The 16,349-nt window shown below is 31.5% G+C and overlaps 1 protein-coding gene across 1 annotated transcript; it reads left to right on the top strand.

Annotated features, from left to right (window-relative positions):
- Positions 1-5,641: 5,641 nt before the first annotated feature.
- On the top strand, positions 5,642-11,985 carry LOC127735968 (E3 ubiquitin-protein ligase TM129-like). Its single transcript, XM_052246441.1, has 3 exons — positions 5,642-5,682; positions 10,533-10,692; positions 11,716-11,985. Exons 2-3 carry the CDS (start codon positions 10,690-10,692, stop codon positions 11,965-11,967), a joined length of 255 nt encoding a protein of 84 aa, XP_052102401.1. The 5' UTR covers positions 5,642-5,682; positions 10,533-10,689; the 3' UTR covers positions 11,968-11,985.
- The last annotated feature ends 4,364 nt before the right edge of the window (positions 11,986-16,349 follow it).

Here is a 16,349-nt window from a genome sequence, read left to right as displayed (position 1 = left end):
GTTACTGAACGGATAAAGGAAGATATAGGATATGTGCAATCCGTACACTTGCTATGATAGAGGATGAGAATGTGCAAAAATGTTTCTTAAATATACCATACTTTTTAAACTAATTACAACGCTCAAGACATTGGGAATTCAATTTGATTGGGCTGTCATTCAACAAAAACAACATGTGGCATATTTTGGACACAACACAGCATATGCACAGGTAGTGAAACAAAGAAAATCTCGGCAGTGTTGTTCAAATAGTACACCTTACTCGACACATGCTACACCATCTTCATATATACAGCGGCAAAATGATATGTGGGACAGTAGTGACGCTAGTCCGAATAGACAATATATCAAGATTTTCATTCAATACCAATTAAGAGCCATTTTTTCAAGTAGACATTTTACAAAGAATATTTAACAAAGCTTTTATCGTCAGAAGTGTTTCTATGGTCTTGATATTTTGTCAAATGTTACATGTCGTTATTAGATTTATAATACATAACAGTGACACAACAGCGATATGCTCTTAACATTGCTTTATCTTATAAATTAGAGCAGGATCCGATTACCCTTCCAGAGCACCTGAGATCACCCCCGATTTTGGGGGGTTTCGTGTTACTCAGTTTTTACTTTTCTACGTTGTGTTTTGTATACTGTTGTTTGTCTTTTGGTCTTTTTTCTTCTTTTTTTTTTTTTTTTTGGCCATGGCGTTGTCAGTTTATTTTCGGCTTATGAGTGTGAATATCCCATTGGTATCTTTCAGACCGCCTCTCTTTTACAGACAGCTCTTTTAGACAGTGGTAATACATTAAGGATTTTATACAAATTGCGTATATTGTGACTCGAAAAAGGATTTTACCTTTTTGTTGATGAGGCTATAATTGATGAGATGGTAATCGAGTGCATATATTTATATGAATCCTTTATTTATTTTAAAAGAACTTTGAAATCTAAAAGACCTTCTTCTTCAGCTACCGTCAGAAAACCATCAACATAATGAATGTGATTTGGAATAATAGAGGGAGAACCCGTGTCAACATATAAAACTTGTTATCATAGTTATAGATATAATTGCTTGAGGTATCCGTATTTGGATCACTCATCATCTATTGTGCTCTTTCCAGTAAAATATTTATAAACACTGAGCCTCGGAGCACCAGACTACATATACGGAAGTATGGTTCCCCTACAAAGACAGAAGTAATGCAAAGCATAATAACAGTGTGATGAATTTTCTCGGGAATTTAAGATTCTATCACATTTCATCGGCTACCAGTATTTGAGATTAAATGGTGTTCGTTAACAGTGATCTGCTGGGGTCAAACGTTTTTTCGGTCATTAGTTATATTTGTAGCCAAAATACCTTCACATATAAAATTTTGTGTAAATTGAAAGTAGACTATCGATTGCCAGGACATCTACAAACAATTATAAACTAAAATGTCTTCAAAAGAGGAAACCACACTTTTTGCTATTTATACACTCGGATATACATTTTTTAGTCTGGTAATGATAGCACCACCAACTGAATTTGTGGCTGCCGGATTGACTGTACAAAATATGTTGTCGGGTTTCCTTGGGAGTGAAGAACTTGGTTTTATCTACTTTCACATAAAAAGAACAGCTGCGACCCTTTTGATTCATTCATGTTTTCCATTAGGTAATCATAAACGAGCATTGTTTTTCGTTCTATTATCTGACCTAAGAACGGTTCATCAAAAGGAATTGAAAAATATGGCCGTGTTTACACCACAAAATCTACTCGAGTACAGACAAACCGATGCACCTAGGAAATTTGTAAGGCATGGCTGGACCTAGATACATAAAAGTTATACATGTATGTAGTTTTTGTTCCAGAAAATTAAAAACTTACCTGGATTTGGGTGTGCATTTTTTCCAGTCTGTAGAATATAGCAAAATAGACCTTATCGCTTTTTCGAAATCTGCGCCACTTGAACCGAGAATCTGCCTCTCTTAAACTATTGATGTCATACAACACTTTTCCACTGTGGCGTCAGATATTTTCTATTGTGAAGTCAAAATATAACGGGAACTTTTGTGATGTCCAGTAATGGCGGACAAATAGCGATAAGGTGTATAACTATAAGCAAACACTTGAGTTTCATTTGATACAGTCCACTCTGTTACATCGGAGCGTCTTTTTACCACAGAACACCACAGAATACCACAGAACACTCAAAATGTACCACAGAACTACATAAATTACAACAAAACTACTGAAATATGCCACAGAACAGTAAAATTACTTTATAAAACGCAAATCTAATAATTCCGAATTATATTATTTCTTTAATTCGGGTTACACCAATGACATGATGATTGACTGGATGAGATAAAAATGATCATTACTTTTTTGTTATTTGCCATATTTTGTTTACATTTGGAGACCTTTAATTGAGACACTAAACTAATGCATTGTAAAAATGAAAATCTAAAATAAACATTTAAAAAAATAGTTTTTAGCAACAAAAAAATTACTGTACGGTTTTCTCAATCGCTGATCAATATACGCTTTGAATATATTGAACTGATCGATAAAAAGTGTTAATAACTCTTTTGTTTTGCAATATTTTTTCGTGAAATTAAGAAAGAGCTAATATTTCTCATATGTAACTAGGTGTGATAATTTAAATGACATGTTAATTGGTGATTACCACAAGTGTCAAAATTGGTTAATCTAATTAAATTTCGGTACTTTAATTGTGTCGGTGAACTTGCTATGGTCAACATTAATTTTGGACTAAAAAATATAGAATATATATGTAAATGCTCAGTTCAACGATTTCTAAATGCATACAAAATTTGGTAAAAATCCGAAATATTGTTAAATGATTGGAGAAGATACACACACAACATAAGATTCAAAAAACAGTCATCGAGCTTGAACTTTTAATTGACAATTAAAAAGACACACTTATAATATGTTATAAGTCAACTCAAATATTACTGTCCTACAACAACTTTAGATATCTTTTTGAAGTTTTATATATAACTCTATAAACGGAGAAAACTTTGATGTACACACATTCGCCAATTGTTTGAACAACTCTAGATATCAGCTTAACAAATTACTTCATTAATCACTTTAATAAATAATTACGTAATGTATCTAAACATTTTCAAAAATGAATTAAAATTACAAAAAAGATTAAAATGTATTTAAAATATAAATGTCACAAATATAAATATATTATGGTTTTAATAGCTAGGGGTTTTCGGTATGATCCCAATTTATATTGGCCATTCAGTTGGGTGGCGTAGCGTTAATGAGTCGATCCTAAATAGAAAAATTAAATTTTATTTGAATAATGAATGTCAAATTATAAAAAGAATTAACAATTGCACGATAATAATGTCTGAAGTATTATTATTTCGATGTTCTGTGGTGTTCTGTGGTATTCTGTGGTATTCTGTGGTATTCTGTGGTGTTCTGTGGTGTTCTGTGGTAAAAAGACGCTCCCCTGTTACATAGTTTAAATCACCTATTGTTTGCAGATATCTATTGTCCATCTATTGTCCATTTAAATCAATACAACTCACAACATTTATTATATGAGGGGAGCTTCTCAAACCTCTTTCCCAACTCAGTTTATTTTGGCACTTTCTGCAGGGATGGAAAAAAAAATGAAAAGCAAAATCCAGTTAAGTTTTTAATATTCTGAAACTTAAGGATGTTTGCTTGTCATGTTTTGGAATTTTTGTCAGATTTTCGGAATCCTCTGGTTTCATCCATTTGAATGCCTTAAAAATTTTTGCCCATTGACCCCCATTTTTCTTTTGATAAATCTTTTACATGTATAATTATAAGCCATCTGTAAAAGTCTTATGAAATTTTATTTATTTTTGAATAATTTTTGAGAACTTTAACTGGTCAATGATAAAGCTATGAGAAATAAAGAGAGAACATTTTCCCACCAAAATTTCAATGGCTAGTATCTCGAAAACAAGCAAATTGACCTATATATTTTTTTTACTCTATTTGTTCCTTAATTAATCCCCTATCAATATATACTAGTGTTATGGAAAGCTAATTATTTTGAAACTGAGTAGCGAACTTCCTTAAAATGCATTTAAATTATATATATCTAGGTCCAGCCATGTTCTAAAACTTTTCCAGATGCACTGGTTTGTCTGTACCCAGAGTGTAATTTATGGCGTAAATATGGCCATATTTGCTAAAAGTTTATGATGGACCTTAACTGGTTTAATCAGAGACATATAAAATAAATATATACATGTATAAAACATGTATTATACATGTTATATGTCTATGGTTTTATAAAGGATGATGTGTCAATTTCTTGGTTCAATGCTAAATTTAAAACATATGGAAATTTTTGTAGAAAATCCACAGCTTTTCCTCTTGAATTCATATATTTGACAGTAACAGTTATTTTCTTAATAAATAGGGGATTACAGCATGTAGTGCTAGCAATTATTTCCCTAAAACAAGCTTTGAAATAAGATATTTTTTAAAATAACTTGATACAAATTTGGACCTATTCAGGTACACCTTTCAGGGTGCATTAAACTTAACTTTTATTGTAAAGATTGTTTAGGAATTTTTGTAAACATAAAAGCTAGCGCAACATGTACAAACAAGTGAGCAGTCAATGTTTGAAATGTTATAAAGAAAATCTCTGTATATAAAATAATTTTAAAAAGTCTGTATTCTGTAAAAATCTTGACTTCATTTGCAACAAAATTCTCATTTTCTATTACATTTTAAAGAAACAAATATCATTGCAATGAAACAATAGATATTATTGCTGTGAGTGATGTTTTCCTTGTACATGTTGTACATATGTGTACAAAATAGCCAATCTCTTTTATTCAGAATTTTTGTTGTTATATTATTGCACTTTAAAAATTCATAATACACAGGCCTACAGAAGGGGTCATAAATCTTAAAATTGTTTTTTTCAACACATTTTAAACTTTGACAGAAAATAATCAGTAACAAACAAAATGTTAAAGGCAGGATTATCAGTCTTTGTTTGTCCGAAAAAAAGGCTGTACATGGTTTCAAGAAGTTACCAATTTGACATCAAACTAATTGGTAATGTTTTATATTGACTGTATTAAAATATTGTATTACAGTATGAATTAAAATAGTTTAATGTTTTTTTTTCATTTTAGGGTATTTTATAGGACTAAGATATGTCTCGCCTCTTCAACATGTTTACTGGTTTCCTTACTTTGCATGGTATTGGCAGATATATTTGACAATTAGTCTCTTTATTATTATATGTGCATCAGCTGTTGTGTTTTACTGGTCTACAGACAAATGGTCCAGACATCCTATTGCTAAAGAACTTAGTTATCTTACCAATAATGCAGGAAGTTGGAGATCAGTGGCAGCCTCTATAAATGTTGAGTTCCGTCGTTTTGACAAATTTACGTCTGGCCCACATGGGAGAAGAGTTATTGTCACAGACTCTTGGGTTTTGAAAACATCCACATACTTTTTAAATATAGCACATCAGAATGATATTCATCTAACTTTATCCAAATCAGAAGAACACTCTCTTTCGTATGAAAGTATGACATCAGTGCAGTATCTGAATATCTCAGTAGTTAGTATCAACAAGAAAGTTAAACCATTTCAAATCAGGCAAGTCTAGTAGTTAGTATCAACAAGAAAGTTAAACCATTTCAAATCAGGCAAGTCTAGTAGTTAGTATCAACAAGAAAGTTAAACCATTTCAAATCAGACAAGTAAAGTAATTAGTATCAATAAGAAAGTTAAGACTATTTCAAATCAGGCAAGTCAAGTAGTTAGTATCAACAAGAGTTAAACCATATCAAATCAGGCAAGTCATGTAGTTAGTATCAACAAGAGAGTTAATCTATTTCTAATCAGGCAAGTCAAGTAGTTAGTATCAGTAAGAAAGTTAAACCATTTTATATAAAGCAAGTCAATTAGTTTAATAGTATCAATAAGAAAGTTAACCAATTTCAAATCAGGGAAGTCAAGTAGTTAGTATCAATAAGAGAGTTAAACTATTTCAAATCAGACAAATCAAGTAGTTTGTATCCATAAGAAAGTTAAACCATTTCATATAAAGCAAGTCAAGTAGTTAGTATCAATAAGAAAGTTAAGATATTTTAAATCAGGCAAGTCATGTAGTTAGTATCAACAAGAGAGTTAAACCATATCAAACCAGGCAAGTCACTGTTATAGTTAAGTTAATTTACAATTTAAGCAATTATAAGTATAAAAAAACTACAGTTGAGTGTTTCAATAAAAAATAAAGGGATAAGATCTATTAATTTCTGACACAAAACCCCTAAAAGCACATAACATTACACAAGGCAGAGAACATCGTTTTGTTGTTTGTAATCTCAAAGCCACAGCAATGTCTTCAGCCTTCAACACAGAAAAAATTTCTCACCTTATTACAAATTCAAGATGGCCCCTAGCACCCATTTGAGGGGAATAGAAACCCATGAATGTTTTTGATATTACATTTTTATACAACCGCAAAAAATTTGCAGTCTTATATTGGTATCACGTCATCATCATCGTCGTCGTCCGAAGACACATTGGTTTCAGGACAATAACTTTTGTTTAAGTGTATAGATTTCTATGAAATTTTACAATAAGGTTTATGACAACAAAAGGAAAGTTGGGATTGATTTTGGGGGTTATGGTCCTAACAGTTCAGGAAAAAGGGGCCAAAATGGGGCCCAAATAAGCATTTTTCTAGTTTCCAGACAATAACTTGTGAAATGGTTTATGGATCTCTCTGAAATTATACCACAAGTTACCATATCACAAAGGGATGGTAAGCATTTGCGTTGGGGGGTTATGGCTTAAACCGTTTAGAAATTAGGGGCAAAAAGGGGAAAAACAAGGGTTTCCAGGTTAATGGTCAATTACTTAATTTTAAAGCAGTGTAAGGGAGGTAATTCAAACACATATTTTCAAATTACCTCCCTTACACTGCTTGTAAATTATCTATTAAGAAATCTATTGTCTTTAGGTGATTAGCTGTCAATTTATTTTTAGAAGTTACTTTTTTAAAAATGTTTAATAAAGGTAATTTGATTATAGCCATGACTATGTATGTGAAGGAATTTTATTTTTAGATATTACTATTTAATGTTGCTGATGGAGGCTTTTTAATTTAAGGCATGATTATGATGTCATTTTCTATTTTAAAAATTATTTAATTTTAGCCATGATTATGTATGTGAAGGAATTTTATTTTTAGCTCACCTGGCCTACAAGGCCAAGTGAGCTTTTCTCATCACTTGGCGTCCGGTGTCCGTCGTCTGTCGTCGTTAACTTTTACAAAAATCTTCTCCTCTGAAACTACTGGACCAAATTTAACCAAACTTGGCCACAATCATCATTGGGGTATCTAGTTTAAAAAGAGTGTCCAATGACCCTGCCTGCCAACCAACATGGCCGACATGGCTAAAAATAGAACATAGGAATAAAATGCAGATTTTGGCTTATATCTCTTAAACTAAAGAATTTAGCACAAATCTGACAAGAAGTAAAAATGTTCATCAGGTTAAGATCTATCAGCCCTGAAATCTTCAGACAAATCAGACATTCCTTAGTTGGGTTGCTGCCCCTGAATTGGTAATTTTAAGGAAATTTTAGTTTTTATTTTGCGGTTGTATATTGGTATGACGTTGGCGTCATCGTCGTCCGAAGACACATTGGTTTTCGCACAATAACTTTAGTTTAAGTGAATGGATCTCTATGAAAATTTACCATAAGGTTCAGTACCACAAAAGGAAGGTTGGGAATGATTTTTGGGGTTATGGTACCAACAGTTAAGGAATGAGGGGCCAAAAAGGGGCCAAAAATAAGCATTTTTGTAGCTTCCAGACAATAACTTGTGTTTAAGTGTATGGATCTCTCTGAAATTATACCACAAGTTTCCATACCACAAAAGGATGGTTAGGATTGGCTTTGGGGGGTTATGACTCAAACCGTTTAGGAATTAGGGGCAAAAAAGGGGGAAAAACAAGGGTTTCCTGGTTAATGGACAATTTAAAAGCAGTGTAAGGGAGGTAATCCAAAAACAAAATTGTACAATGTTGTACAATGTTGGATTACCTCCCTTACACTGCTTTTAAATTATCTATTTAAGACTTTTATTATGTATTTAAATGGGTAATAATGGTTGCAAACTCCATTGGTAATTTGAATTGAGATTATGACTATATCTTGAGGGAAAGAATTTTTTTTTTGAAAAAGAGGGAGGGGGGGCAATTTTTTCTCATTTCAGATTTCAGAAATTAAACAAAATTTCTTCACTTATTTTTTTTTTGGCTAAAAAAAGGTGGGGGGGGGGGGGTCAATATGCAACAGCATAGTGTATTGCACAAAAGCAAAAAATTGAATATAAATTCAAATCATATAACCAATTCTAAGTTCTTTGACTACAATTATTCTTTGTCAGAAACCTATTATGTGTGAAATATTTAATTACAATCCAAATTCAGACCTGTATCAAGCTCGAATATTGTGTCCATTTTTACCCCAACTGTTCAGGGTTGGACCTCTGCGGTCGTATCCAGCTGCACCAAGCGAAGCAATTTATTGGTTATTAACTTGAATATTATTATAGATAGAGATGAACTGTAAACAGCAATAATGTTCAGCAAAGAAAGATCTACAAATTAGTCACCATGACCAAAATGGTCAATTGACCCCTTAAGGAGTTATTGCCCTTTATAGTCAATTTTTAACAATTTTTTGTAAATTTTTGCAATCTTTTACAAAAATCTTCTCCTCTGAAACTACTGAGACAAATTTTACCAAACTTGGCCTTAATCATCATTAGGGTATATAGCTTAAAAAATGTGTCTAAAATAGAACATAGGGGTAAAATGCAAGTTTTGTCTATTATGTTGTGAACCGTTATAAATAAACAAAATCTGAAAGGAGCAAAAATGTTCAGAATAATGAGCTCTACCAATTGTCCATATACGTCAAAACTGTTAGACAAATTCTTATAGGCGTTATTGCCCATAAATGACAAATTTTACTATTTTTTTCATTTTTGCCTATAATCATGAAAACTATGATATTTAGAGAGAAACATTTTTTTTTGTTATGCCTTATATGATTTAAATTATAATAGATAAATGAACACTTTAAATCACAGAAATGATCAGCAAGCCAAGATCTATTAAAAAGTCAAATTTTGTCGATATAGTTAGTAGACTGTCACTCTTCATAAGAGTGATTGCCCTTAAATGAGATTTTTTTTTACCCTCTTTTGTTTTTTGAGCAAAAACTAAAGAAAATAGAGAGAAATTAAACAGACTAAAAGATCAGTAATACAAGATCAACAAAATAGAGATTTTTGTCATGAAGTCTATTCTTGTCTACAATGTTGGAGAGTGTCCTTTGTTTGATACATGTATGCACATACACCAAGGTGAGCGACGAGCCTCTAGTTAGATATTACTATTCAATGTTGCTGATGAAAGTGTTTTAATTTTAGGCATGATTATAATGTCATTTTCTATTTTAATACTTTTAGGATGTATTTAAATGGGTTTTTATGGTTGCAAAGTCCTAGCTGTCAATTTATTTTTAGAAGTTACTTTCAAATGCTGATGAAGAAATTTTATTTTTAGATATTACTTTTAAAAGTTGCTGATGAAGGTTTTTTAATTTTAGCCATGACTATGATGTCATTTTCTATTTTAATACTTTTATGATGTATTTAAATGGGCTTTTATGGTTAAAAAAAAGCATTTTTCTAGTTTCCAGACAGTAACTTGTGATTAAGTGTATGGATCTCTCTAAAATTGTACTACAAGGTTCCATACTACAAAGGAAAGACTGCAATTGAGTTTGATGGTTAATGCTAAAAGGGGGATTCAAAAAGTTTGGGGGGAAGGGGGGGTTTCCAATTTTTTTTTAAAAAGGTTCATATTTTTATTTTCAAAATTTTCAAAATTTCAAATTTTTGAAAAGTTTCAAGAAGAAATCTTCAATTGCACAGTATTGCGCATTAGATTTGTAAGATCTTTGACCACATTTATTTTGTGTCAGAAACCTATATTAAGTCAAAAATTTGATCACAATCCAAATTCAGATAGTATCAAGCTTGAATATTGTGTCCAAATTTGCCCCAACTGTTCAGGGTTCGACCACTGCGGTCGTATTAGGCTGCGCTCAGCGAAGCATTTTATTGGTAAATATAACAATTTAACAAGGAGAAGATTAAATCTAAGACATACATTTGCTGCATGCAGTAAGAGTTTAAATAGTGAAGACACATATATGTATAAGCATGGAAGTATTATATTGACTATAATACTTCCATGGTATAAGTGAACAGTTGTATAGGGATTCATTGCATAAAAGTATCATTTTACACAGAAATGAAATAAAAATTTACCACATGTAATTTTCAGAAGTTCTGAATCAGAACCATATATATATTTATAAGTGCACTTTAATAATTCAGTTTTTGAAAGTTGGTCCTTGATACACTTAAGTCACAAATGACAACATATACTTCTACTCTTTTCAGACTGAACTCATTGGAATACAGAGATTTGAAAGAAAAGCTATCAGGGCCAATTAGAAATGCTAGGAACATTGTAATAAAACAATCTTTAAGTGACCAGTTTTTGGAAGCATTCCATGAACAAGTGAATTTGAATCATGACTTTCGTTTGCCTTTAAATATGGTAAGTATATCTCCGAGAGCAGAACATTTGCAGCTTCATGCCAGTATCTAAGACATATTTTGTAATATTCGTTGGGCCGTAAATGGCGATATTTATGAATAACAAAAATCAGCAACGTGTTCACTTGCATTCTCATGCATAAAACTGACTAAAGTAATATGGGGTTTACACAAAGCATATCAGACTGTTATGAAACAACTCAATTATTAGAACCAGAAGTAAATCAAAGTATGCAAAGTACTAATGGAATAATGTTACTTATGCTTGATTATTTTATTACAAAATACATCATTTAAACTTTAAGGAAGAATTAATTTCAATTAAAAATCCTCTTACTTTAATTAAAGACTAAAACAGAAACAGGGAAATGGTAAACAAACTTAATATATCATTTACTTTTCTTGTATAAGCATAATGTAGTAAATAACTGATGGCCTTCTCACAAAGTTTGTATTTTGTACTTTTTACTTTTAAGTATTATACAATAATTAAATCCTCACCCGACAACAGGGAGAAATAACATAAATTCAGAAATTTGCTAGATGATTTATTTGTTTATATTTAATGTTCTTTCACTCCGCTACCTCTCCCTCCCCTTTATGACTGTCAAAAAAAGGACATTTGATTAAATCTTTATGAAAATTTAAAGATATCTTTATAAAGAAAGTAATGAACTATGAGTTAGGAACTGCTTTAAGTTAAAAGAACAGGGCAAGGTTGCACAATTTATAATATTTGAAAACTTGGAACTGTCTCAACTTTAATTGAAAATTTATAAAATAATACATTTTTTTTTGTACCAAATTTTTTTTTTTACATATATTCTGTACAAATGCATTATCTATTTGATATTAAGTTATATTCAACATGCCCTAGTTGTTTGCAAATTAAAGATAGCTCTGTATAACAATCCATTTATGTTATTTGATGTTAACTCATTTTTCAAAGTGTCTGTTTGTCTTATCTTTTCAGGATTGTGATAATTGTATTGGATGTATGTATCTGTATGTCTCATCTTTTCAGGATTGTGATAATTGTATTGGATGTATGCAGAAAGAATCTGATGTGAAGCTTGTAAAACTTTGTGATGATCCAGAAGCTGGTAATTGTGTCCAGTGTTTTTGCCGACCTATGTGGTGTTTAGAATGTATGGGTAAATGGTTTGCTAGTCGTCAGAATCAACAAAGGCCAGAGATATGGATGAGTGGAAAATCTCCCTGTCCTACATGCAGAGCAACATTTTGTGTTTTAGATGTCTGTAAAATTGTTAAATAAATGTTCAAATATATAAAAGACTGTATTTCAAAAATTGCACCTAACTATTGTACATGAAAAAGCATGTTCAAATTTTATTTCACATGACAACTTGAAACCCCTGTTTACTGGGAAAGAAATGTTCTTTAGAAATTATGAAACTGGGGTTATCAATTTTTATACGACCGCAAAAAGTTTGCATTCGTACAATGCTATCACGTTGTCATCATTATCTGAAGACATTTGGTTTCCAGGCAATAACTTTAAGTGTATGGATCTCTATGAAATTTAATCAAAAGGTTCAATATCACAAAAGGAAGGTTGGGATTGTTTTGGTAGGTGGTGGTCCCAACCGTTTAGGAATTAAGGGCCAAAAAGGGCCCAAAACAAGCATTTTTCTAGTTTAAGGACAATAACTTGTGTATAAGTATTTTGATTGCTCTGAAATTGTACCACAAAGTTTAATACCACAAGTAGAAGGTTGGGATTCATTTTGGGGGTAATTGCCTACACCGTTCAGGAATTAGGGGCCAAAACTAGCAAATTTCTAGTTTTCAGACAATAACTTGTGTTTAAGTGTATAGATGTCTCTTAAATTTTACCACATTTTACAAAAATCTTCAAATATTTTTTTTAGGAGGGGGGGGGGGGGGGGGGGGGGGGGGGTAAAAAAAAATTTTTTGGGGTGGGGGTCAATTTTTTTTCCTCAAGATTTAAGAAATTATCAATTTTCCAAAAAAAATATTGGGGGGTCACAATTTATTTTGCTAATTCTTTGTATATAGTCTGAAAACAGATTAACTAAGTATTGTGCAACAGCACAGTGTATTGCACAAGAGCAAGAAATCTTCAATTGAATATAAATTCAATTCATATAACCAATTTCAAGTTCTTTGACTACATTTATTCTATGTCAGAAACCTATAATGTGTCAAATATTTAATTACAATCCAAATTCAGACCTGTATCAAGCTTGAATATTGTGTCCATTTTTGCCCCAACTGTTCAGGGTTGGACCTCTGCGGTCATATCCAGCTGCGCTCTGTGAAGCAGTTTATTTTTCCTTGCAGGGAAAATACTTTTTTCTTTTTAAATAATCAACATTCCAGTAATATAAAGATCTGATTTTAATCTAGACCATGTCAAAAGGTGTTATTTTTCATGATAATTACAGCAGCTGATGAGGTTTTTGATACAGCGTAATTCTAAAGTTATTTGGACAAACAGAATTTTGTTTCAGGATAATAGGATTATAATCGAAATAATTTTATCGTATTTACAGACTTGTTTTCAGAGTTTCAAATGACAATTTTTCTTGTCACCCTTAGGCATGATAGGAATTATTATACCCAAATCTATAGTAGGAGGCTATATTAAAATCACCTGGCTGCTGTCTGTTCTTCCATCAATATTTTTGTCACACTACTGAACAGAATGACTTCATATTTGGTCAGCAGCAAGACATTGGTAAGTTGTTATGAGGATCTGTCAGACGACTTCATCTCCTTGTTAAAGAAATTAAATTATTATTGTTTTCAATGCTCTTATGAGGACAAAAACAAAGCTAAAATTCTGTTTTATATTTTAAAATGAACAAATGAAGTAATTTTTAGATTGTTTTGCTTGGTATAATAATGGTATTTAAGTATCAGGCAACAATGACATAGGCACAACATGATTACAATAATGATATCTAGATAACATTTCCTGATCCATCCAAGTCATCAACCTTCAAAATTAATCTTTTAATAAAAAAAGTCCTTTTTAGCTCACCTGGCCTAAATGGCCATGTGAGATTTTGCCATCATGTAGCGTCTGTCGTTGTCCATCCGGCTGTTGTCATTAACTTTTTTAAAATCTCCTCTGAAAATAATAGGACATATGTAACCATAACTTTACCTTGATATTCCTTAGGTTTAGGGTATCTATCTACTATTAAAATATTATATCCAGGGATTTGATCCATCGTCAAACATGGCCGCTGTTGCTAAAAATTGAACATCAGGAAAAAATGCAGTTTTTGGCTTATATCTCAAAAATTAAAGCAGTAATAGCAAATCTGACAGGTAATGATCAGCAAGTCAAGGTCTGTCACCCTTGGAATTTTCAGAAAAATTTAGTAAATTACAAAGTTGTTGGCTTATAACTCAAAAACTAAAGAAGTTAGAGCAAACTGACATGGGGAAAATTGATCAGCAGGTCAAGGTTGTCTTCTTATGTGAAATTTTCAGAAAAATCAAAACCTCATATTGGAGTTATTGCCCCTGAAGTTTCTTTTTTTTTAGTGTGCAAATTTCACAGTATTCGGTTATTATCTTGAAAGCTATAACAGATAGAGACAATTTTTTTGCAGTTAAAATGTCCGAGATCGATAAATAAGTCCACTTGGCAGAAATTGTCAAATGTGTTATTGTCCTTGAAAGTCATATTTTACTTATTTTGTCAAATGTTTTTAAAAATCATCTCTGAAACTACTGGGCCAAATGTTACCAAACTTTACCTGGATGTTTCTTAAGGTATCTTCTTGAAAATTGTATCAAGGGATTTGATCCATCATCAAACATGGCAGCTGTTGCTTAAAATAGACATAGGGGTAAAATGCAGTTAGAACAAGTTTGACAGAGTATAAAATGATCAATAGGTCATGGTCTATCACCTGTCGAATTTTCAGAAAAATCTAACAATCTGTTGAAATGTCAATTTTTAGAATTTTTAATAAATTTCAGTTTGGCTTATATCTCAAAATTTAAAGCCATTAGAGCAAATCTGACTGGAGTAGAACTTATCAGCAGGTCAAGTTGTATTTTTTGCGGAATTTTCGGGAAAATCCAACAACCCATTTTGGAGTTATTGCCCCTGAAATGTATTTTTTTTTGCAAATTTCACAGTTTTTGGTTATTATCTTAAAAACAGATAGAGCAAAATTTTAAAATGTAAAAATGTCCAGAACAAATTTTTTTTTGTATGGAAATTATAGTTGATAAAGAGGTTCTTTCCAAAGTAAAAAATGTTTAACAAAATATATAGTCAATTGACTTCTTTTAGGAGTTATTGCCCTTGAAAGACATATTTTCAGTCATTTTTATGTTTTTGGCAGAAACTACATACTGAGAAATTAATAAGCAAAAGTATCCAGCAAAATAAGATCTACAATAGATCTGGCTTATATATCAAAAGTTCTGAAGTTCTGTCTGACATGACCTCACTTTCATGGTTCAATGACCACATAAATACTACAGTTTTTTTCATTGCAGATTATGAGTATAGGTCACCTATACTTTGTATACCGAAACATTGCAATGTTTACATATTGATCAGACAGGGTTCTCATTTCATGGTTTTGTATAAATCTACAGTTAGTTTTTGTGATTAAATCAGTTTCTCAGATATTTTAAGTATTATCAACTATATTTGGTGTAAATGATTGTAAGCTGTACATATAAATTAGAAGATGTGGTATGAGTGCCAATGAAACAACTCTCCATCCAAGTCACAATGTATAAAAAGTTAACAATTATAGGTCAAAGTACGGCCTTCAACAGGAGCCTTGGCTCACACCGAGCAGCAAGCTATAAAGGGCCCCGAAATGACTAGTGTAAAACATGACTGTATGACTGGGTTTATCTAACCGTGACTGAAGTTTGTGGATCAATGTTTAACTAATTTTGCACGATTTTTCTGAGATTATATAAGTAAAAAGTCAACTATATTTTTTGTATAGATTTATTGTAAAGTGTTCAGTCCATCAGACATTATTGTTCTAACCTTGGCCTCATTTTTTGGTTCAGTCGTCAGTGTTGATATTTTACCATAAAGTCAATTTTTCAGTCTTGATAAAGATTAGGTAAATATATCATATTGTGTTAAGATTCGTTGTAAACAGTACGTATATATGAAAATAAGGAGATGTGGTATGATTGCAAATGAGACAAGTTAACTATCCACTAAAGTTCAAATGAAGTGGATGTAAGCAATTATAGGCAACCGTACGGCCTTCAACAATGCAAAAAACCCATACTGTATAGTCGGCTATAAAAGGCCTCCACATGAAAAATATGACACAATCTAACCAGGTTAATCACACCTTATCCCATTTTCATGATTCATTGGTCAAAGTTGAGACTTTCCTGAACTATATAGTTTCTCATTCAATATCAAAATATGAAAGGTAAATTATACAAATTGTACATGCGCAGGCGCTTAGAGAATGGACCCCCCTTTTTAATTCATTTAAAGTAAAATTTCTTTATTTCTTTATTATTTTTCAGTTATTTCCCCCCTTTTTCTTGCTGTTATCTTTACGATTTAACAATAACAATTTTTATTTTTTCCCATTTTTAGCTTCAAATATAGAACTTTTAATCAAAACAGTTAAATAAATATTATTTTGAAAATTCTATATA

Source organism: Mytilus californianus, unplaced genomic scaffold (assembly GCF_021869535.1).
Source record: "Mytilus californianus isolate M0D057914Y unplaced genomic scaffold, xbMytCali1.0.p SCAF_3, whole genome shotgun sequence".
Classification (NCBI taxonomy): domain Eukaryota; kingdom Metazoa; phylum Mollusca; class Bivalvia; order Mytilida; family Mytilidae; genus Mytilus; species Mytilus californianus.
This window is presented reverse-complemented; position numbering and strand designations above follow the sequence as displayed.